Source organism: Gekko japonicus, unplaced genomic scaffold (assembly GCF_001447785.1).
Source record: "Gekko japonicus isolate JY-2015 unplaced genomic scaffold, Gekko_japonicus_V1.1 scaffold962, whole genome shotgun sequence".
Lineage (NCBI taxonomy): Eukaryota > Metazoa > Chordata > Lepidosauria > Squamata > Gekkonidae > Gekko > Gekko japonicus.
In genome coordinates, this window is record NW_015163116.1 from 230,000 (window position 1) to 254,330 (window position 24,331).

General features: G+C 45.7%; 1 protein-coding gene across 1 annotated transcript in view; it reads right to left on the bottom strand.

The window, feature by feature from the left end:
- Nucleotides 1-24,331, bottom strand: part of ANKFN1 (ankyrin repeat and fibronectin type III domain containing 1) — a 168,621-nt gene that overhangs the window by 137,535 nt on the left and 6,755 nt on the right. The window contains exon 2 of the mRNA XM_015406849.1: nucleotides 11,828-12,038. Within this exon, the coding sequence (XP_015262335.1) occupies nucleotides 11,828-12,038 (211 nt within the window). The remainder of the gene's footprint in view (nucleotides 1-11,827; nucleotides 12,039-24,331) is intronic.

The following is a 24,331-nucleotide window of genomic DNA, read 5'->3' on the forward strand; positions in this document are numbered from 1 at the left end:
GCCGATGCCTCCGTCGCCTGGCTGGAGTGGCCGCGGGGGAGTCTGGAGTCGGGCGGCCGCTGGTGGGAGCCGCGGGTGCCCGGGCCGAGATTGGGGGGGCAAGGCGGGCGACAGAAGGCCGATGCCTCCGTCGCCCGGCCCTCTACAGAATCCACCCCCCAAACCTCCAGGTATTTCCCTCCTTAGAGCTGGCAACCCTACATTCCCCTCAGTGCCTGTTGGTAGGCAACTAAGCTTGGTCCTGTCACCTACTTTGGCCTTTGGGAGAAAACACATTGGGGCCAGTCCTGATAGGGTTGCCAACTCCAGATGGGAAATTCCTGGAGATTTGAGGGATGGAGCCTGAAGAGGGTGAGGTTTGAGGAGGGGTGGGACCTCAGACAGGTACACTGCCATAGACTCCACCCTCCAAACCAGTCAGTCTCACATAGGGAACCATTGTTGCCAATCTCCAGGTGAGGGCTGGAGAGCACTCAGTATTACAACTGCTCTGCAGAAGGGAGGGCAGAAGTCAGCTGAAGTCAAAGGGGCAGATAATGGTAGGTTGGTGGCTAGCTGGGAAGGAGATGGGGTTGCCAACTACATGCTGACAAATTCCTGGGGATTTGAGGGGTGGAGCCTGGAGAGGGTGGGGTTTGCAGAGGGGTGGGACCTCAGACAGGTAGAATGCAATAGACTACACCCTCCAAACCAGCCATTTTGTCCTGGGTAACAATTGCTGCCAATCTCCAGGTGAGGGCTACAGATCACTCACAATTACAACTGCTCTTCGGGTAGCAGAGATCAGTTCCTCTGGAGAAAACAGAGGACTCTGTCATTATACCCTGCTGAGGTCACCACAGCAAATTGACACTGTTTGCCCAAAGCCAGAGCACTGCCCCAGAGCCTCTTTCTAGATCTCGTTGTATTGCTTTCACAACGGGCTTTACTGCTAGTAGAAATTTATAGCAAAGAAACTAGAAAAAGAGAATAAAATGACCACTGGAGAGTGCTGGAAAAAATGTTGGAAAGGAATAAATATGGGCAAACTTAAAGAAATATAATGATTGAAGTGTATTAAGAGATATTAAAAATAAATATGATTAAAAAGAGGAAAGGGAAGGAATATGGAATTAAGAGGCCAGAATAGTGAAGGAACTATGTTCTTTTTTGTTTTATTTCTTTTTTTTCCTTTTTCTGGCTTATAATTGGGGGTTTCTCTCCCTAAGGTTTAAAGCTTCTTAAGTAAAACCAATAGGAAGGAAGGAAGGAGGAGTCAAGTGAAAGAACTAGTTGATATAGCTGTTTTATAGTGGCAGCTGATAGTGTTACTTTACAGGGGGATAGTGGTTCACAATGATATGATTGTTATCACTATTATTAGTAATATATACAACACACACACACACAAAAAAAACCCAATCTTTTGATATTGTTGAAGTTGTGGAAGCAGGGTTTTTTGTTAGTATATATTTATATATAAGTTCTTAGAGACTATAATAAAGTGGGGCATAATATAATAGCATTTTTGTGAGGCAATAATAAACAACCCAGATGAAATACAAGGGGGTAGAAAGATAGATTATAAATTTCAGGAGTTTGGAAATAATGTGATTATGTTAAAAGGTATAATCAATTGTCATCGTGTTGAAAGTACATGTTTAAAACTTTAAAGTTATAATTTGTGTAAAGGGAATGGTAAATTAATTAACAAATGATTTATTGTCTGATGCTGTGTTGGATATAAGATCAAGATATCATTATTCTATTTTTTTTCTTTGGAAAAGTAATAAAAAGATTATTCAAAAAAAGAAAAGAAAACAAAGCAGGGCTGACCCTGGCAAGTATTTGGAAGGGTGACCTCCAAGGAATACCAGGGCCGGGACACCGAGGCAGATTATCAAGCTACCTCACTGAAATATCCTAGCCCCACTAGGGGTCACCAGAAGTCACCATGACTTCCAGGCTCACAAGTACTCACCCCCCCAAAAAAAATATCAGTATGTGGTATTTCTTTAAATATATCCAGCATGATTTCTTCTGATGCTTATTGAATACTCCCAGATGCATCTCAGGAATAGCACTGAGAGTGGAATTTGGTGAATTATTGGTTGAAGCTCAGGCTTGGATAAAAGCATTTCTTTTTTAAAGTAAAGGTTTTAAAATCTGAGATAGGGCCCACTCTACTTGAACTTATCCAGACAGATAAATACTACAGACAATAGAATCAACTATTGGGAAAGAAAATGAAATGCATAGGAATACAAATGACATGATTAAGCATACAGAAATTAGGCACATTAAAAAGCCTGTTAGCAAGTTGGATGTTACTAATATGTCTATCAGGGCCATAGGGTATGTTCAACACTTTACTTGGGAATTGCCCTCCTGATGCAACTGCTGAGGTACTTTTATTGTTTGATAATACCAGAGCTGAGGAGAGTTTTTACTTTATCAAGAATGAATGCCCTTCCCTTGGGGTTTTTGGAGGGTAGTGGTTAAGACGCTGAACTGCAGGCTGTGGAAGGTCAGTAGTTCAGCAGTTCAAGACCCGGGTGCCGCAAGACAGGGTGAGCTCCTGTCTCTAGTTCCAGCTCCTGCCAACCTAGCAGTTCGAAAGCAAGAAATTGCAAGTAGATAAATAGGTACCCCTTCGGTGGGAAGGTAACAGCGTTCCGTGCGCCTTGGTGTTTAGTCATGCCGGCCACATGACCACGAAAATGTCTTCGGACAGCGCTGGCTCTTCGGCTTTGAAATGGAGATGAGCACCGCAACCCTAGAGTCGGATTCGACTGGCTTTCGAGCAAGGGAACCTTTACCTTTACTTTATAATAAAGTATAATACGTTAGCAGAATATGCAGATGTTCATATGAAAAAGTTGAAACCATTGAACACATGATTATAGAGTGTACTATATTTAATGAGTTGTGGGCCAATTTAATCACTCCTTTACATAAAAATGTAGAATTGCTTAATATGGGAGCCAAAGTGACATGGCTGTTATCAGATACAAAAAATCTTGTCACCCTTTCAGTGGCAAAATTTATAGGTGCAATAATTAAAAACCAAGGAAATAATACTAAGTAAGGCCTTCTTATTTTAATTTCTATTCTAATTTCTGCTTAAGGTGATTGCTGTATGAGCTGTACAAGACAGGCAGGCAGGCAGGCAGACAGGCACAGAGAGAGAGAGAGAGAGAGAGAGAGAGAGAGAGAGAGAGAGAGAGAGAGGGAGGCGCCGCTTTCACCCTACAATATATAACATATAACAAGAGACTTTATCATTTCTTCTGGTTATTAAATTTCTAAATTCATTATCTATTTTACTAAGCTTGTCTTTTCTGCGTTCTCAAATTACTACATTTATCTATCAGTTGCATTTACATTATACCAATCGTAGAATTTCTTCCAAGTTTTTTGAAAAGTCTATTCTGTACCGGCTCTCATCTCAAGTGTCAGTTTGTCATTTTCCGCCATTTCAAACAGCTTGTTCACGTACTCTTGTTTCGTTGGTATTTCCATTATTTTCCAATATTTGGCATATACTATCCTTGCAGCTGTCGACATATGAACTATCAAATACCTATCTGCTTTATCAAAGTCTTTCGGAAATATATTCAATAACAGTATCTCTGGAGTAAACGGGATATTAGTTCTTATTATTTTTTCCATTATCTCATGAATCCATCTCCAGTACCTCTTTGTAACATCACATAGCCACCACATGTGATAAAAAGAACCAGTCTTATTTTTACATTTCCAACATTTATCAGAGCAATTAACATTTTGTTTAGCTAATCTATCTGGTGTAATATACCATCTATAAAACATCTTATACATGTTCTCTTTATATGACACAGCATTAGTTAGTTTTATATTTTTCTGCCAAATCTACTCCCACTCTTCAAAATTAATATTACGGCCTATATTCTGGGCCCACTTAATCATATTTTTTCACCATTTCATCAGCCACTTCATCTAAAAGCAGAAATCCAAACGAACTCCTGAATTATAACACAACTAGGAATATTTATTTTTTATTTATTAATTCAATTTATATTCCACCCTCAGGGCAGCTTACATAAATAAATAAGGCCAGTTGTGGAAATGGGTTCTAGAAAGAGGCTCTGGGTACCATGGCCTTGGGCACTCAGCGTCAATTTGCTGTGGTGACCTCAGCAGGGTATAAAGTTACAGAGCTTACCATTTTCTCCAGGGAAACTGATCTCTGCCATCTGAAGAGCGTTGTAATTTTGAGTGATTTCCACCCCTCCCCTGGAGATTTACAACAATGGTTCTCCAGGAGGAAATGGATGGTTTGGAGGGTAGAGCCTATAGTATTGTACCTGTCTGAGGACCCACCCCTCCTCAAACCCCACCCTCTCAAAGCTCTACCCCTGAAATCTCCAGGAATTTCCCAACCTAGAGTTGGCAACCTATCTTTTTCCCAGCCAACCATCAACCTATCTTTATCTGCCCCTCTGACTTCAGGTTTCCATCTCTTCCCCCCTCTTTGTAGTATCTACCTAGGAAAAGTACAGTCTTTCTCCACAGTGATGACCAAATCAGCTCACATCATTCTCCTCTCCCCCTTTTTATTTGCACAATAACCCTGTAAGGTAGGTTAGGCTGAAAGTCTGTGGTCTGAAATCATCCAATCAGCATCCACAGGAAGAATCTGGGTCTGGTCTGGCAGACCCTGCTCTAAAGTGCTAACTGATACGTCACACTGGCTGTCATGGGGAGGCACCTCAGTAGAATATAATGACACAGAGTCCACCATTTTCTCCAGGGGAACTGATCTCTACCATCTGGAGAGCAGTTGTAATTCTGAGTAATTTCCATCCCTCAGCTGGAGATTGGCAACAATGGTTCCCCAGAAGGAAATGGCTGGTTTGGATGGTGGAGTCTATGGAATTATGCCTGTCTGAGGACCCACCCCTCCACAAACTATGCGACTACAATTGTGTCTGCTAGCTCACACCCAGCCCAATTGTTTAGAATGATTCGGTCTATAACAACTCTGCCTCAGGGCAGACCAAATGCTAGGGAATTGGATATCGGCTGCGAGGCATTTGCGAGCTTTTCGCTGATAAAGTCTTGGAGCTTTGCCGCGACCTCCCCGCCACACTTGAGACAGCTTGAGGCTCCTTGCACATCCTCGTTTTCGGTGTTGGATTCTTTCAGCCCACTCAGCCTGGAGGAAGTTGACAGATTGCTCGCAGCTGTGCACCCAACCACATGCAGCCTTGATCCGTGCCCTTCCTGGCTTATTAAAGCTGGCCATGAAGGGTTCCGAGGTGCTCTCAGGGAAATTATCAACATGTCCCTCTCTGAGGGGCAATTCCCGGGTGCACTCAAGGAAGCAATGGTCCGCCCTCTTCTGAAAAAACCATCTCTGGATCCGGCTGAATTGGCCAACTATCGGCCGGTTTCCAATTTGCCCTATTTGGGCAAATTAATTGAGAGGGTGGTGGCGACACAGTTGCAGGGCTTTCTGGATGAGGCTTCCGTATTAGATCCCTTCCAGTCCGGCTTCCACCCGGGACACGGGACGGAGACGACGCTGGTCGCTCTGACGGATGACCTTTGGAGGCATCTGGAGCAGGGTGGTGTGGCGGTACTGCTGTTGCTAGATCTGTCAGCCACGTTTGACATGGTCAACCATCAGCTGCTGACCCACCGCCTCACCGACATGGGGAATCAGGGGCTGGCCCTGCAATGGCTTGCTTACTTTCTTCAGGATTGGGGACAAAGGGTGGCACTAGGGGAACAGCAGTCCAGGAGACACCCACTGGAATGTGGTGTGCCTCAAGTGGCAGTGCTGTCCCCGATGTTATTTAGCATCTATATGCGCCCCCTTGCCCAGATTGCCTGGAGGCATGGGCTGGGTTGTCATCAGTATGCTGATTATACCCAACTCTATCTGATGTTGGATGGCGAGTCGGACTCCGGACGGGAAGATCTGGACCGGGCTTTGCAAGCAATGGCTGGTTGACTCAGGCTGAGCCGGCTGAGACTGAAGCCGGCGAAGACGGAGGTCCTGTGCCTGAGTCAGAGCAGCTCGGGGGTGGGATTCCTGCTCCCGAACTTTGGTGGGGCACCATTGGTGCCAACGTCGGAGGTTAGGAGTTTGGGAGTGCTCCTGGATGCCTCCTTAACAATGGAGGCCCAGGTAGCAGCCACTGCAAAGTCGGCCTTTTACCATCTACGGCTGATTCAGCAGTTGGCTCCCTTCCTTGGCCGTGATGTCCTGGCTACAGTGTCCCATGTGATGGTTACCTCGAGACTAGACTACTGTATTGTTCTCTACATGGGGCTGCCCTTGTCACAAATCCAGAGTCTGCAGCTAGTGCAGAATGCTGTGGCCAGGCTGGTGATGGGCCTCCCTAAATGAGAGCACATCCAGCCTGTGCTGAAGGCACTGCACTGGCTGCCAATAGCATACCGAATCCGCTTCAAGGTGCTGGTATTGACCTTTAAAGCCCTACATGGCCAGGGTCTGACATGCCTGCGGGACCACCGTTCCCCATATATACCCCAGTGAGCACTACGGTCAGGAACACAACATCGACTGACCGTTACTGGCCCTGAGGATGCCAGGCTTGCAGCCACCAGGGCCAGGGCCTTTTCAGTGGCGGCTCCACACTGGTGGAATGAGCTCCCGGAAGAGATCAGGGCCCTTCGGGACCTTTTGCAGTTCCGCAGGGCCTGCAAGACGGAGCTCTTCCACCAGGCTTTCAATAAGGAGCCGCCACTCCTCTACCACCACCAACATTTGTGGTTTGGGTTGACTCTGGTCCTGGGGAGGGTTTGCGTTATATCATCGCACCAAGCTGAAGATCACCGATGCCGATGATAATTGTTAGTACACCATCTGAATCATTTAGAGATTACCATCAAAAGTGTACCATCACTAGCACCTCGTTAATTGTTGGATTGTTTTTAATGCTTAATGCTGTTTACATTTTGTACATGGTTTTTATGGTACAGGGTACCAACACTGTAAGCCACCCTGAGCCCGCTTGCGGGGAGGGCGGGGTATAAATCAAATAAATAAATAAATAAATAAACAAACCCCACCCTCTCCATGCTCCACCCCTCAAATCGCCAGGAATTTCCCAACCTAGAATTGGCAACCTATCGCCTTCCCAGCCAACCATCACCCTACCCTTATCTGCCCCTCTGACCTCAGTTTTCTATCCCCCCACACACCTTCAGCCTTTACCTAGGAAAACTACAGTCTTTCTCCACAGTGGGGACCCAAGCAGGAGAGCAGTGACCTCAGCAGGGTACAATGACACAGAATCCACCCTATATAGCTGCCATTTTCTCCAGGGGAACTGATCTCTACCATCTGGTGAGCAGTTGTAATTCTGAGTGATCTCCAGCTCTCACCTGGAGATTGGCAGCAATGGTCCACCAAGTCCCATCCCTCTACCGCCAGGTCCCATCTCTGAGGTCCCATCCCTCCACAAACCCCACCCTCTCCAGGTTCCATCCCTCAAATCTCCAGGAATTTCCCAACATGGAGGTGGCTATCCTATCTCCTTCCCAGCCAACCATCAACCTACCTTTATCTGCCCCTCTGACTTCAGCTTTTCATCTCCGCACTCACACCTGCAGCCTCTATACTTAGGAAAAGTACAGTCTTCTTCCACAGTGAGGATCCAAGCAGGAGGGAAACAACCTCATCAGGGTATAATGACACAGAGTCCACCCTACAGAGCAGCCATTTTTTCCAGGGGAGCTGATGTCTGCCACCTGGAGAGCAGTTGTAATTCTGAGTAATCTCTAGCCCTCATCTGAAGATTGGCAGCAATGGTTCCCCAAGAGTCTTTCTCCGCAGTGGAGACCAAAGCAACTTACATCATTCTCCTCTCCCCCTTTTGAACTGCACAACAACCCTGTGAGGTAGGTTAAGCTGAAAGTCTGTGACTGGTCTGAAATCACCCACTCAACTTCCACAGCAAGAAACTTGGTCTGGCAGACCCTGCTCTGAAGTACTAACTGTTACACCTAGGGTAAGCAACCTCCAGGTGGAGCCTGATGATCATCAGGTATCACAACTGAATTCCAGAAAACAGATATCTTCCCCCCTGGAGAAAATAACTGCTTTGGGGGGTGGACTCTATGGCATTCTATTCAGCTGAGGTGTCTCCCCTCCCCAAACTCTGGCTTCCGTAGACTCCACCACAAAATATCCAGGAATTTCCCAACCTAGAGCTGGCAACCCTAGTCAGGACTGGCTCCAGTGAGTTCCCCACAAAGGCCTGGAAAGGGCCTTTTTACTGACAGAACCAAGCTTGATTGCCTAGCAACAGCCACTGAGGGAAAAGTTAGTCCCACAGGAGCCAAGCAGGAGAAGTGTCTGTCAGGAGAGACAGCCGTTTTGGCTTTTTATTCCAAGGCCAAAGTAAGCCTGGAATGGGCCTCCTGCCTTTGCCTTTTTACTGACAGAACCAAGCTTGATTGCCTAGCAACAGCCACTGAGGGAAAAGTTAGCCTTACAGGAGCCAAGCAGGAGAAGTGTCTTCGTCAGGAGACAGCCATTTTGGCCGTTTATTCTGTCATGGAAGTGGCCAGGCTGGCAGTGGGTGGGGGAGAGGAGCGGACCCAGCCCCAAGCCAATGGCACTCTTAAGTGGCAGTTAATAGGCCAATGGCTGATGGAGCACTCAGCACAGCCAATGGGAGAGCTGCAAATGGCCAATACGGAGGGCAATTCTATATATAGGATTCTTTTCATGCTCAACTCTAAATTTTGGATTTTGAACAGATTGCTTTAAATCTATATCAGCTGACAAATGAACAAACTGAGCCTAAAGTGTCCTTATGAAAGTAAAAACTGGATTCTTAAGGATACATCCACCCTCCAGGGATGAGTGAATGATACCAGGATGTCTGATTCACTCAGTTTACTCTGATACCCTGTCAGCAACACAGCTGAAAGGTATCAAGTATGGTTGGAATGTACATGATGTGCTACACATAAAGCTGCCTTCTTCTGAGTCAGCTCTATCAAGGTCAGTTCTGTCTACACTGACTGACAGCAGCTCTCTGGGTTTAAGGTAGAGGTCATATCACCTGCTACCTGATTCTTTTAACCAGAAATACCATGGGCTGAACATGAGACCTGAGACCTTCTGCATGCAAAACAGATATTCTACCATTAAGCCAAATGATGTCTGGGTCTAGTCAGTTTCTGGGAAGAAAATCTCTGGGAACCCCATGTATACTACCTTGAGTTCCATCATGGAAGAAAGGCAAGGTATATATGCAATAATTTGTCTCTTGAGAACCTGTTGGTCAGTCTCTTGCAACATGAGGACTGCAATGGGAGAAAGAGCTGGGACAAATTCTCAAGAATGGATACTACTAGATTTAGGAGTTTTAGGAGGAAGGAGTAACATTATTGCTACATTAATACTTAATGTCATTGCCTTAAAATTATCGATGTAATATAATGTTTAATTGTTTTTACAGCATTCCACAATGTCACATGAGTTCAGAATTCAAACAGTGGATTTTTAGTTCTCAAATTTTGCACAGTGTCTGGTTGCGCTAATTTTCAGTGTATTTTTATTCCTAATCTTGTTTGCATGTTTAATTTTTTATGGCACACAGATGCCAGTAAGGGAATCTGCTAAGTGGGTGTGATCTAACATCCCATTTTATTTTATTTGCAACACTGCTCTCTGGAAAAAAATGCAGAAGAGGGCAACCAAGACAATTAAGGGGTTAGCGCAGCTTTCCTATGATGGCTGGTTAAAAATATTAAGCTTAGAAAAAAGAAGATTTAGGAGGGGATACATGATAGAGCATCAGGGCTTTTTTTGTGGTGGTACACGGACTAAAGCCCCCTTTTGGGGGGCTCTCCCAAGTCCGGAGGAGGGAATTAGTGGAAATTGGTGCAATTTTATAGATTAATACCAGCACTTATTTAACACCCCCCCAAAAAAACAACAACAACAACACTGTTATGCATGGGTTAGAGAAAGTGAACTTCCCCTTCTTGCATGATATTAGAATTCAAGGGCACCCAATAAAGTTAATGAGCAATAGGTTGCGGACATCAAAAGTAAATACTTCTTTATGTAATAAGAAATTAAATTGCGAAACTCATTGCCAGAGGATGTAGTGATGGCCACAAGCACAGCTGGATTTAAACGAGGATTAGACAGACTCATGGAAGAAAGGTCCATCAATGGCTACTAGCCATGGTGACTAAAAGGAACCTTCATATTCAGAGGCATCAAACCTCTGAATACCAGCATGAGGGAGCAACATCAGGAGAAGAATGCTGGACTAGATGGACCACTGTCTGATCCAGCAAAGCTCTTCTTAAGTTCTTATGCTTCTCCTCATAAAAGGATGTAACACCACCTAACAGCAACAATTCATTACATTCTGATTTGATCAGGACGTACTTGAAAGGGTGTTCTAAATAGGGGGAGGGAGGTTGGAAATGTATCTGTGTCAGGCTGAATGAGACCAGGTTGAGTGTCTTCTTTCTCTGTTACAGGCTACTTAGCCTGTCCTTGGCTCGTAGCCTATGGACAGCAACCTGTTTCCCTGAAAGAGCCGTTCCAGTGGATTGAGGACCAGCTCAAGATTAGGAGTTGTATTAGAGTTGCCAACTCTGGGCTTGTAAATTCTAGGAGGTTTTGGGGGTGGAGCCTGGGGAGGGCAGAGTTTGAGGAAGGGGGACCTCAATGTGTTATAATGCCCTAGAGTCTATCCTCCAAAGAAGGCGTTTTCTCCAGCGGAATTGATCTCTGTAGTCTGGAGATCAGTTACAATTCCAGGTCATCTGCAGGACCCATCTGGTGATTTTCTAAATTACATTTTTGTGTTTCTCTCTAAGCCACTCTCAAAAAAAGAAATAATGGTTGTATGGCAAAAGCTTCAAATACCTTGTATTACCACAAAATTCACGCATTCCCATAAATCCTAGCTCACATCAACATCATGGAAATATTTATAAAATATTTTTAAGAAAAACACTGCAGGACCACATGCCATCTCTTTTTAATCCAGACTGAGCCCTCAGACTTGAAATCTGCAGCTAGCGTCCCCAGGATTGGGGGCGGACACATGGAGTGGCAGCAGAAGGAACATGATGACCATAGAGTTCCTGGAGATTCCTAGAGCTACCATTGTTGCTTACAAGGTTTCCCCAGAAGTTATATCGTCATGCTTGTGATACTGGTGAGTTCCCATCACAACTTGGAGTGGGGACAAGGAATGGGAGCTTAGGGCAGGGGATTCCTTGTCCTGACTGGCGGCTCAGTAGGCCTGCCTCAGCCAGGGGTCATTTCCTGCGGGAGCGCACAGGAGCGGAGCTCCGGCAGTAAGGAGCCCAGGGGGCGGGCACATGCAACAAGCCCCTCCCCCTGCTCCCAGCAGCCCTCAGTTGGGCCATGAGGAGCAAGAAGCAGCCAGGTAAGTTGCAGAGCCCCCCGGCCCACCTTCAGCTATAAGCGCGTCCCCCCCCCCCATAGCTAGCAATCCAGAACAGTCCAGTGGCACCTTTAAGACCAAGATTTATTCAGGTACAAGCTCTCCTTCCTCTGTGAGGACAGACCTGCATGTTCCCCCCCAAAAATAGCTAGCAATCCAAAACAGTCCAGTGGCGCCTGAGTGGTGGGTGTTGCCTTCTGACACACTTCCGGTGATGTCAGGGGGTGTGGCATATGCAAATAAGTTATGGTAATAAGTTATGCTAATGAGCTCCTGCACCTCTTTTTCTACAAAATGACCCCTGCTCCTGTATATGTCTCCTGTATGATGCTACTGTATTTCTGACTTGTTCTGTCAAATTCAGTGTCTGCAGTTTGCATACTTACAGTGCGGACTCTCTTTTGCCCCAGCTTTTAAAAGGATCTTGGCAATAGGCACATTATTTGTAAGGATGGCGACATCAAGTGCAGTCAGTCCCTCACTATTAGGGGTGTTGAGATCCAGCTCCTCAGGTGTGAATTGATAGAGGAGAATCTGGACAGCATCCACATCCTGCTGTTCCACAGCCTCAAACATGGCTTCGCTGCACTGGAAGTTCTGTCAATCAACAACAGTAATTTAAAAAAAAAACCTAAAGGAAATTGTTAATACAACTCTGAGTCTTAAAGCCTTTTTACACAGCTCCCAAAACTTGCTATTCTAGCCCTAGTCCCAGGCCAACATCCTCACAACATGGAAATGGCTAGGCACAGGCCTTGTTATTGGTGGAGAACAGTTACTGTTTTTACATATTGGAGAAGCTAAATGCTGCAGCACTGGATGGCATGAGTTGGAATGTAATTGGAAGCAGGGCCGGCCCCAGCTTATTTTGCACCCTAGGCGAGGATCCCTTCTGCCCCCCCGTGCGCCCACCATTTTTCAAAAATAAATGCATTTTAGGAAGAATGAAAAACACAAATAATCAAGAAACTCCCAGAGTATGGGGCCGGGTGCAGTTTGGTGCCCCTAAGGGCCAGCCCGCTCTAGGCGTGGATATGGCATGAGTTGGAATGTAATGGGAAGGCCTGACATTCCAATGTAACTGGAATGCCAGACCTTTGAAACTTCTCAAATGGTGCTGTTGAACGAATGAGGGACCCACATTTATCAAATTGATGTCAGAGGGCAGAAGCTCTCCATCTGGTTCCTGGAAGCACAATACACACAATTATTACATCAAACAGGACAGTTGAGAAGGGGAACTGAAAGGGCAAAAGGCATGCAGTCTTAGTAACCAAGTAGTGGCTGGCAGTGTTCCCTCTAAGATGTGCTAGGGGGTGCTGGCGCACAACATTTTAGCTAGCTGCTCAGACAATTTAGCTTCCAGCTCAGGAGCATTTTCCCCTTCATTGGACGGGGGAACCTCATCCTGGGGCCCATAGAATTGGACCCCCTTGTCCACTTTTTTTTAAACGAGGGGTTTTTAGGAGAGGCACCAGCAGCTATGCTGCAAATTTGGTGCTGCTACCCCAAAAAACAGCCCCCCCAGAGCCCCAGATACCCCTGAATCGATTCTCCATTATAGCCTATGGGGCCCATTGACTATAATGGTATAATGGAGCAGGAAAATTTTTTGTTTGGCACACTCCTATTATGCTTTCCAGTATGATTTGTAAGATGCTTTGAGTCACAGTAAAAGTGGGATATAAATATTTGAATAAATAAGTAGTTTGGGCAGGTTGATAACATTTAAGCAACTTCCTGTTTGTTAGGTTAGGCAGGATTCTGACAGTAATTGTTCCACCTCTGTTATACTTGACCTGTAATACTGGTTGTCATATTTCACTTAAAAACACACACAAAGTAAAATGCAAGACTTCCCCCCCCCCGCCATAAGTGCTGGGCAACAATCTGAGGCCAGATCTACCAATATAGTGGACTGGGATGGGCCAACTGTTCTCTGGAGGCCTGGTCTACCCCCATAGAGGACAATACTTTCTGTAATGAAATCTGACTTGATTCTGTTTTCTCTTATAATGTTGAAATTATTGTTAAAATATAGTTGAAAAGAATTCCATCTGAGATTTTCACAAGGTTATGGAAATAATCTGCTAAGAAACTAATTTATGTGATAGTCAAATGTAGACACGCTCACAACTTTAATGCTACTAGCTTTTTCCACTCACAAGGTAGAATTTTTGCTCACAACACTGTGGAACTTAGGCAGAACATTGGTGGCAAGTATGTGATATCTAAATTCACTGCCCTATTTACTAAGATGAAGGGAAGGGAGAAGCAGGGTTGCCAACTCTGGGTTGGGAAATTCCTGGAAATGTAGAGATGGGGCCTGGAGAGGGGAGAGACCCCAGCAGGATGTAATGCCATAGAGTCTACCCTTGGAAGCAGTCAGTTGCTCCTGGGGAACTTTGTAGCCCGGGACCTACAGGCCCCACCTGGAGGTTTGCAGCCTTATGACCCTGCGCCAGGCACCCCATTAGCCTAGCCTATCTCAGTGGGTTGTTGCGATCTGTGCAACAATCTCCCAAGGCTCTGGGATGACTGCCATATGGATGTCAGGAGTCGCCTCCCCTTTAGATCCTTTTGAAAGAGCTTCAAGACCCTCCTTTTCCATGATAGCTTTGGAAGGTTGAGTTAATGGAAGGGTGTTCTGGGTTGTTATATTCTGGCTGCTGGATTTTGTTACTCATGGCACAGTTTTATTGATTTTTATGTAAAGTGCCTTGAGCTCAGGAAGTGCAATGCATTTAAAACAACAAGAAGAACAATCAAACCCCCATAAAATCCCCTTGCTCCCAACAGTAGCAGCCAATGCTTTGGAACAGGGGTGAGGGAAGGTGCAAAGTGTTCACTGTCAGAACATGGAATAAGTGTGGCACGACTATTCCTTGCCAAGAGTAAGAGGGAAGAGCTTCACAGTTGGATGCTGCATTTACTAATAACAACCCTGGGTTGGTAGAGGCAGCCTCCTTGTGTATTTCTGCTTCTAGTCAAGAGGCCCTGGAACTGCCAGGAATTATTTTCCCCATTTTCAGGTCACTTTAATCTCTGATGCAGCTCTTACATATAAATAAATCAGAGGCTGAAGTAAATTTGGGGCATTTTGACAAAATAATGAGGCTTGTGCGCTATCGGCAATGCCGATTAAGGGCACGGGCGGTTTTGCCGCCGGGAGGGAATAGACAGCCTGCTGTGCCGAGACGCAGCGTGTCTCGGCGTCGAGGGGATGGGGCCAGCCTTTATAGGCTCGGCCCCACTCCCCTCCTTGCCAGTTGCGCCTCGTGCTTGGAGGAGATCGGAGCACGGCGCGAATAGCCGTTTGTGCTGCTTCAGGCTTACCGTTGGGGCCTGAGGACATCAAAAAAGGGCTGCGGCGGCGGCGCTTTGCAGGGCAGCTCCGGCAGTCGGCAGGCTGCTTTAGCAGCAACGTGGGGCCGGAGAGGCGTCGAGCATGGTGCGGAGCTTTCTGCTTGGCCTAGTTGGCCGGATTTGGTCTGTGGAGCGGGCGGAGTCAGCCAGTTGGACGACAGCATCGTGTTGTGCGTTGGGCCTCCCAGTGCCTGCCTGAAGGGGCCACACTTGGAGCACGGCCTCGGGGTGTTCTTTGCAGCCTGCTCCATCTTGGGGTCTGCTCCATATTGTTGAAGTAAGACGCACACACAGTCTTTCCCTGTCCCCACTGTTCATTTACAGTTCATTTAGGGTGGTTGGTAAGGCTGCTGGGGCCCAGTTCCTTACACGGTTGCCCATTCCCCCACCCACACCTTCTTTATATAGAGGGGTGTGGGGATTAGTGGGTCCTTGGTATTTCAGCGGCTGCCATTGTGGGGGGTTCGTCTCGCCCTGGTGTACATGGACATCTTGGAAGGAATAGGTGGCTACAGGCAGGAGAAGTGAGAAGCATTACTTTGATTCATAGTGTGGCCCCCTAGTGGCGTTTGCTGGTCCACTGGAGGATCCAGGTTGGGGTCTTCGGGGTTGCCCCCTAGTGGCTGTTACTGGGCAACTAGAGTTGTATAAAGGCTGTGAAATTTCAACCTGCCAGTAATTACTCGGGCGCACTCTAGTGGTGACTCAAAGTTTAGCCATCTTTCTGAGGCATAAGGTTTTTAGATACTTAGCATAGGCATAGGGGACTTTGCAATTCATAGACAGCATGGCATCCGGAAAGGGTAAGGGGCGGGCCAAGGGCAAGCAACCAGCTCCTAAGAGGCCTAACCTTGAGCCAGTTAGGCCTGAATCGTCTGATTCCCATTAATGCTGCTATCCTGGCATGCCTGGATGCCTTGGAGAAGCAAAGGGGGAAGCAAGTCCCACCAACAGCTGCAACTGAGGGCTCTAAGAGAACAAAACCTAAGGCTCCTTCCGCTTTCCAGGCAAAGATTCTGGCGCATTTGGCCATGATGGAGGACGGCCAAGGGACATCAGGCAATCAGCAAAGCAGCGGTCAGCAAGTGGATGAGGCTGATGAGGGTGGAAGGCAGCTGGAGATATATAAGGGCCCCCCTTCCAAGGAACGTAAGGATGGTGCTGAAGCCAAGAAGTGGCCCTGGGGGTCAGGGGACCAGGGGGGCACTGGGCCTTCATCTTCTCAGCCATCTAGCTGCAGAGGTCACGCAGGAGGATACAGGTCCCATACATCACAGGGGTGGTGGGGTCCGCAACATGGCTGCACATGCTGTGCTGGGCAGCAGTACGAGCACATGCCGGCTAAATCCTTACCTAGTGGCAAGCTGGAGCTTCCATTAGGTGACCACCTGTCTACAGCCATGTGTGACAAGATCCTGAAAGGGGATTTTGTCGACGTTTTTACTTGACAAAAAAGATAAGGAGGATTTAGATGAGCGTGAAAAAGAGCGCTTGAAGAAGCGGAGGGTCGACAGGATGTGGGCCAACTGGTATCCGGGGTTCCTTACTTATACAGCGGTCATCGTACACCAGCAGCCTTGGAGGGCCTCCCCCATGCTGAAGTATATGGACATTATTTATAAGGCATATACTCGCTCTATGGGAATGGCATGGCTGGAGTATGATGAGGGCTTCAGAATGCAGGCCGCCATGAATCCAACCTGGAGGTGGGACCAGATTCATCCCCACCTGTGGCTCGAAGCTATGGCGGCAGCAAGGCCTGCATCTGGGGACCGTTCAGGCAGTGGTCATGTGGTGCATAGGCTACAGGGTCCAAGTTCGGGCCGAGCTCCCAGCGGGCAGGCACCCCAGCGGGCAGGCACCCACTTTGTTGGGAGTTTACTTCACAGGGCACGTGCGGTAGGAAGGTGTGTTCCTTTTGGCACGAGTGCCCGCTGTGCGCAGGCCCCCATCCATTCTCTAGTTGCCTCAGGCCAAGATCTAAATTGGGCAGCAGGGGTGGGAAGCGTAATTTCGGTGGCGGAGGCCAACAAGGGGCTGGGGACAAAGGGTCCTAGTCCCATTAAGATTCATATGTTGTCCCGCCTGTTGAGGGATTATCCCAATCAACAGGTGGGTAAGTATTTGTTAGAAGGGTTTATGTTTGGTTTTAGAATACCTTACCAGGGTGACAGGCAGCCATTTGGGGCTCCTAACCTTAAATCCGTTAGGGGAATGGAAGAGGTAGTAAGGCAAAAAATTGCCAAGGAATGCAAGGAGGGCAGGGTGTTGGGCCCCTTTGTGGCTCCACCGTGTCCCAGTTTGGGGGTTTCACCTTTAGGGGTGGTCCCCAAAAAAGCACCGGGTGAGTTTAGGCTCATCCACCACCTGTCCTACCCTCGGGGAGGATCAGTCAATGATGTGATACCTGATGAGCTGTGTTCAGTCAGGTACACATCGTTCGACCAAGTTATGCAAGTTGTGTGCAGCTGTGGGGTGGAGGCAGATCTAGCCAAGTATGATATAAAATCAGCATTCTGTCTTCTCCCTGTTGTTAAATGATTGGTCTGAACGGAATTCTACCTTATCTTACATAATTCGCACCACAAAAAACTTCTGAGCAAAATATATGACCAAATGTTTGCATGAAAGTCTTTTATCAGGTTTCATCATTGACTCTGAAATAACTTTACTGGGCAATTCAAAAAAATTCACAGCATTAAGTAAGCCTGCTCTTCTAATTTTGTGGGCTAAAAAAATCACTAAAATCAGCTAATATCTCACAACATTTATATTAAGACTGGTATAAAATGTCAATTCAAGGATGGGAGAGACAGAGAGAAAGAAAGAACTCAGACATATGTTATAAATGATACCATGAAGATAACAAATATTAACCGACAGCTAGAATGTTTGTATCAAGATATTTCTTGGCTGATTTGTTAAAGAGGAGGTCCAATGTGCAAAGAAGTGAAACACATTTGTTACTACTAGCCAAGCTTGTGATTATTCCTGAAAAAGTAAACAATAAACTAAATCCTCAAAATTGTCCAACATTTCCTTAAAAGTGTTCATTGTGTCTCCTTAAATATCTCAGTATCAATATAACTGCATATCCAATACATAATGAACATCACCTAAGCTAAATGACACCTCCTTAGGGAAGTTCACCGTATACCCCCTTGGTGAACCAGAGAGAGAGAGAGAGAGAGATCATCTCATTACTACCCTCACCCCAAAACTTTGATATCACAGAAGAAATGATTGTGGCCTAATAGTTTTGCGGTGGAGGACAGAGGTCAAGTCACAGCTGATTTATAGTGACTTCATATGGTTTTCAAAGGAAGAGACAAACAGAAGTGGTTTGCCATTGCCTGCCTCTGCCTAGCAACCCTGGACTCCCTCAGTGATCTCCTATCCAAGTACAAGCTGCCAAGATCTGATGAAATCCGGTTATTCTGGGCCATCCAGGTCAGGGATATAGATTTGTAGCATGTGTAAAATAAACGCTAATCATGAAAGGAGAGCTGACAGTGTCGCCTCTTGGCATCTGCTAACTACTAATGCCCAGCAAACAACTGGATCTCCCTTTTCACAACCACTAAGTACACAAGTGAGGCAGTAAAGGATGAGCTGTAGGAAACAAAGAAACACATCATCTTCTAATTGAACTGGAGAGAAGCAGGTGCAGAAATGTAATATGGCCTGCAGATTTTTGTTTACCAGAACATCATTCTAATGCTCTGCAGTGGTGCCTTGCCAAGTTCCTCAGAATTCCTTTTCAGTATCCCTTTGTGATAATTAGCTGGTAGCATTCTTACAGTTAGAGAGAGAGAGTCAGAGAGAGAGGGAGAGAGAGAGTAGAGAGAGAGAGTCAGAGAGAGAGAGAGAGAGACAGAGAGAGAGAGAGAGTCAGAGAGAGAGAGAGGTATTTGAAAAGCATGGCCCAGCTGAGCATATGAGGAGCTCAGTGGGAAGAATGCTACAATATTGTGAGTTGTTTGACTAAACAGAAAATGGGTACTGCTGTGGCAGCTCCAACCAAATAATTTTCCTGCACATACAGTTGCTGCTCAACCCAAAAATAAGCATCTTGTTGCATGAAAAAAGAGTCATGAAAAGCATGGCCCAGCTGAGCATGTGAGGAGCTCAGTGGGAAGAATGCTACAATATTGTGAGTTGTTTGACTAAACAGAAAATGGGTACTGCTGTGGCAGCTCCAACCAAATAATTTTCCTGCACATACAGTTGCTGCTCAACCCAAAAATAAGCATCTTGTTCCTGGCATAACTGACTTGAGGGAGATATGCTGTAGTAATTATTTATGCCAGTGAGGATCCTATCCTTAGATGTGTGTGCATTAAATGCCATCAAGTCACTTCCAGTTTATGAGGGCTGAGGCTTCCTTTACTGAATCAATCCACCTCATGTTGGCTCTTCCTCTTCTCCTGCTGCCTTCAACTTTTCCTAGCATCATTGTCTTTTCCAGTGAGCCTTGTTTTCTCACAATGTGACTAAAGTACAATAGCCTCCGTTTAGTCATTTAAGCTTCTAGGGAGAGTTCAGGCTTGATTTGGTCTGCATTTCAGTGAATCAACTTTTTCCCTGTCAGCTTTCTTCATTATCCAACTTTCACACCCATTCACAATAATGGGAAATACTATAGTATGAATTATCTTGATCTTGGTCGCCAGTAAAAACATCCTTACACTTATGGAGCTTTTCTAGTTCCTTCATGGTTGCTCTTCCCGGTCTCAATCTCATTCTGATTTCTTGGGATAGGAGACAGGATGACATATTTCTATAAAATGGACATAATAATTGGTAAGGCGGAGAGAATGGATGCTTTTGTTCCAGAATAATGAAATGAGTAGGATCTTAGAGAAAGGGTGGGATTTAAAAAGTACTAAGTGGACATCTGGCCATGACTTCCTAATGTAATTCCTCGTCACCTGAAAACCTCTTCTCTTTTAACTTATTTGGAATTATTCCCAGGGCCCTGGACTAACCTTTTCTCCCCTTCTTCAATGAAGATATACACCCAAGCCCCTCCTTTGCCCTCTCCCCTGTTGAAAAGTCTGGAAAGAAAAGATTATATTAAAAGTCCTATAACTGGGGCAGGAACCTGCTCCCAAGCTGTCCTTAGCCTTAGTGTGCTTACCCCAATAAGTGCCATTGCCTGCCCAGGAGTACTCTTCTCTTGTGATGTAAGACCCTTCATTTATTACATGAAATAAATCCCTACTTTTCTTCTTTTTTTTGGATAATTGGCTACCCAGATGCTTTGACTTGTGCCTAAGAGCTTGGATCCCCTCCTGAATCTTTAAGGCATTGGTCACTATAGTCTCTTTTTCTCTTACTCTACTTCTTTGGCATCTTGCCTCTACTCTTGAGTGGAATAATTTGCATGTTTGGATGACTGGAGTGCCTGGTTCACTGAATGGACTTCCTGTATTAGGTACTGATAGTGAGTGTTTCATGGTATTCTATTTGATACATACTAATTCTTCCAACCCAGATTTTTGTATTATTCTCCTTACTAAAATTTATTCCTGTTTAATCCTCTTTGCTATTGCTTCCAAGTTTATAGAAGTACTTTGATGCTTTGTCATATATTACTTCTTACCAGGGTGTGGGTCCTGCCTAGACTTGAAGGATTTTTATTAAGCTGGATGTAGAACTTAAACCAGCAGCCCCTAGGAGTGAGAAGAGTAGAAGAAAGCTATTTTCTTTTGTCAGGCTTCTGTAGTGTGGATTTTGCAACTGGAAAGTCAGATTCACCCTACCAACACATCTAGTGTATATGTGTGTTCTTAACCATACACAGTAACAACTATGGGTGTTGCCTACCCTGACTAAGGTGGGTAGCCAAGCCAAAGCCTTGAGGATGATCCATCCAGATGAGCCAGCAGAGAGGGAGAGAAAGAGAGAGAGCAACTAGAGCAACCTAGTGCTATAGTCAGTTACCTACCAATACTGTTTTGGCTAGTGCCTTTGGAGTAAAGAAAAGCTGAAATTGGCCAAGTGCAATTATGCCACAACAGAGAATTGGGACAGAGAAGTAGGAGCACTGCGCTGCTCTCTTCTGATTTTAGGCAGAAGAAAAGGCTGCTGGTTCTAGCCAGAGTAGAAGCTGATCAGCCTAGGGAACCAAGACTGCTGAAGGAGCTGAAGGTCTGCTTTGCTGACCAGGGTAAATCAGATGGAAATTTCCAGGGCTAGCACTGAGAAGGAAGATATACCCTGTGTTTCCTTGGAGATGCTTGAATATCTGCAGCTGACCAATGTATGTACGGCTGAGAGACTCTGCTAAACCATTCAGGTGACTGAACTTGGCTACCCAACCAGAGACGCTTTATAGCTACCTCTTTTAAATATTCTGTTGTTGGTTTACCTTTGAGCCTGCTTGTCAGGCACGGCGGGATAGAAATCGAAATAAATAAACAAACAAATAGTGCTGGATATCAACAAACCTTCTGTTAATTGACCCACACTTGTCCAGGCTTGTGAGCTTTACCTCAAGTAGAACCATCTGTCCCAGTGCAAGTAGCAAGACCCGAGTTACCATTTATGGAAACTTCCCCCCCCCCAAATCCTTCAGCTGCTTTGCCTGAGGATGGGGTCTCCACATTTATTCTAGGGAAACCCTTTTCATTCAGAAATGAGAGGTAAACCAAAGACATCTGTAGTTAGAAGATTTTACACCAGCAAGTGCTACTTTCTTCACAAAATGGAGGTCACCTCTGAGATGACCTCTCATTTCCTAATTGAGGCCAGATGCAGATCAGTCATTCCTGGGGAAGAGAACAAATTTTCGGCAGATCTAATATACAGGCCAAACCTTCCTCCTCATAATCCACATTAGATTCTACTCTGGTAGAGGGAGAGGTGCAGATACTTGGCAACCTGACTGAGAAGATCCCTGTTTTACACGGCTGCAAAATTCCTAAGTTTAATGACAGAGGGAAGTCAATATGCTTCAATACTAGCATCACTGTCACTAAAAATGTCTAAAATATGTACCACAGGCATTAAAAGGAGCTTGCTAATTTTTTGTATTGCCAAATGTTTCTTTTTTCACACTATCCACTATAAATAATATTTGCAGTGCATTTTTCAGCACTCTGTCAAGAAATTCTCCAATAAACTTGCACTTTTTTGTTTGTGTGTGTGTGTGGGTAGGGTTGAGAATCTGAGCCATGACACAGAACTGACACATGTCCCCTCGCCAGCAGCACCCTTTTAAGGATAGAGCACATTCAGAGATGTATAAGGGGAGAAAGGGGGAAAATGTTTCAGTGGGGGGGAAGGGTTGGAGGTGGGGTGGGGTGGGTTAGGGTTAGGGTATACAGTCCAGTAAGATTGAGAAGGTAAGCGAATTGGATTCACTTCTGGAAATGCTGTGGTTGAAATAGTGGGCCCAAAAGGAAGCATAACACTGGAGGTTTGTTATCACCCACCAAATCAAAAGATAGAGGAGGATTATAAAATGGTGAATGAATTAAAGATAGTGGCTAGATGAAATCTGTGTCGTATTAGGTGATTTCAACTACCCACACATTGATTCGGTCAATATATGTTCAAGTTGGGAAAAACAGATTGAGTTTCTAGACACTCTCGACGACTGTGCTATGGAGCAGATGGTTTCAGAACCTACCAGGGGAAAGGCAATCTTTGATTTGGTCCTAAGTAATGCCCAAGACCTGGTGAGAGATGTAAAAGTGATTGCACTGCTGGGGAACTGTGACCATAATGTTATTGAGTTCAACATTTGTATAAGTAGGATTTCCGGTTTGTGGATTGGCGATGGCGGTCACTCTCCCCGTGTCTCGGGGAGGCGATTATCACAGCAGCAGCATGGAGGGGTGCCACCTCGTGGCACCCCCACGGAGCCTTTGTGAAGGGCTCCAGGCCAGAGGGCTTTTGAAGGTTAGCCTCTTCAACAGCTTGATGCCGGAGAATTGAGGCTTCCCTCCACCCTGACGGTCCTGCCGTTGTGCGGCCTTCGGGCACAAGCTAATTTGACCGGGACAAGCGTGGGAGATCGAGCGGAATAACGACTGATGTGAGCGAGGTCAGAGATATGACCAACGATGAACGTGAGTTCTAAGTAAATGGACTATTTGATAAACGAAGTACCCCCTCATGGAAAAAGCGGAGTGCAAAGAGGGACGCCTCTTAAGCGCATGGACAGATAAACGTATCGAGGGGGGAGCGGGAGGAAACAAACAGCGCGTCTATTTTGAGAGACTTACTTGAGTGCTGATAGCAAAGTGATGAGTCTTTCGAGCCTTTGAGGAGCGGTTTGAAACTGTAATCAAAGTTGGAAAATGGCAGCTTCCCAAGGAAAGTTTAAACCGAAACTGGGTAGTCAGAGCCCGAGACCAGAAGAGGGAGCTGACCGTCATGAAAATCCTAGCGTATATGCTCAAGCCAGTGATGGAGCAACTCGATGGTATTAACCAGCAACTGACCTCATTAAATCAAAACTTTGTTCTACAGCAGTGCCAGCTGGCAGAAACGGAGAAGAAAGTGGAGCATGCAACTGAGAAAATAGTAGAGATAGACACCGCAAACAAGAAGATTAAGAAAAGAATGAAGTTGAAACAAAGGGTGAAGTTGAAACAAAACAAAACCTCCAAGAGAATTGTTTGTTACAGCTGCAAATGGAAAAGGCCAACATGATTCTCAGGTTCCAGGGAGTTCCTGAAACTGAAAAAGAAGATTTGAAGAAGACTCTGGGCGAGATTATTGCTCCAGCAGCAGGCTTATCAGCGGATGAAATAGTAAAAGACATGGAGACTGCCTATTGGGCTTACTCCAATTATATATATAAAAAATAGCCTGCCTGGAGAGATTGTGGTCAGATTTGCAAGAAGACAGACCAGAGATGCCATATTACAGGCAACTTCAGCAACTCCACTGAAATTGGGAAATACAATCATTATGACTTTAAAAGACATTCCATTTGAAATTCATCAAAAGAGGAAAAGCTATAAGGATCTTTTCTCCAAACTAACGGAATTCAGTACCGGTGGGTGATCCCCAAAAGTTTCATCTTTAAAATCAACGATAAAAGGGAGAAGATTGACTCAATTTTCAAAGCCAAGGAGTTCCTGAGATGTCAGCTGGGAACGGGGGAAGACTCTAAAGATGAAGAAACCAAGTCAAGTGACTCTGCTGCCTCTGGAACGGATGAGGACTCTGTGGTTGAAATGGCTGCGGGAGCAATGAAAACCGTATATGACTTTAGAGATAGAAAGCCGAAGTAAGGGCAGAAGGACTCTGAAAATTGCCCTTTGAAGTAAAGAAGATGCTCAGAAAGTTCTCCCATAATAACTAACATACTAATATGTCCCAGTCACACAGGCCGTGCCGCCTGATCACACATCCCGTCAAGGTCCCGTGGGTAGGGGTGAGAAGGCGATCACACGACGATCCTGCAGCGCGGCAAAGAAGCGGCGTGGCGCGATCTCACCAAAGGCACGCACGATTCTGCGGAGCAATGGAACTTTCGCTTTCCTCTTCGTGTGCATGCGCCATTG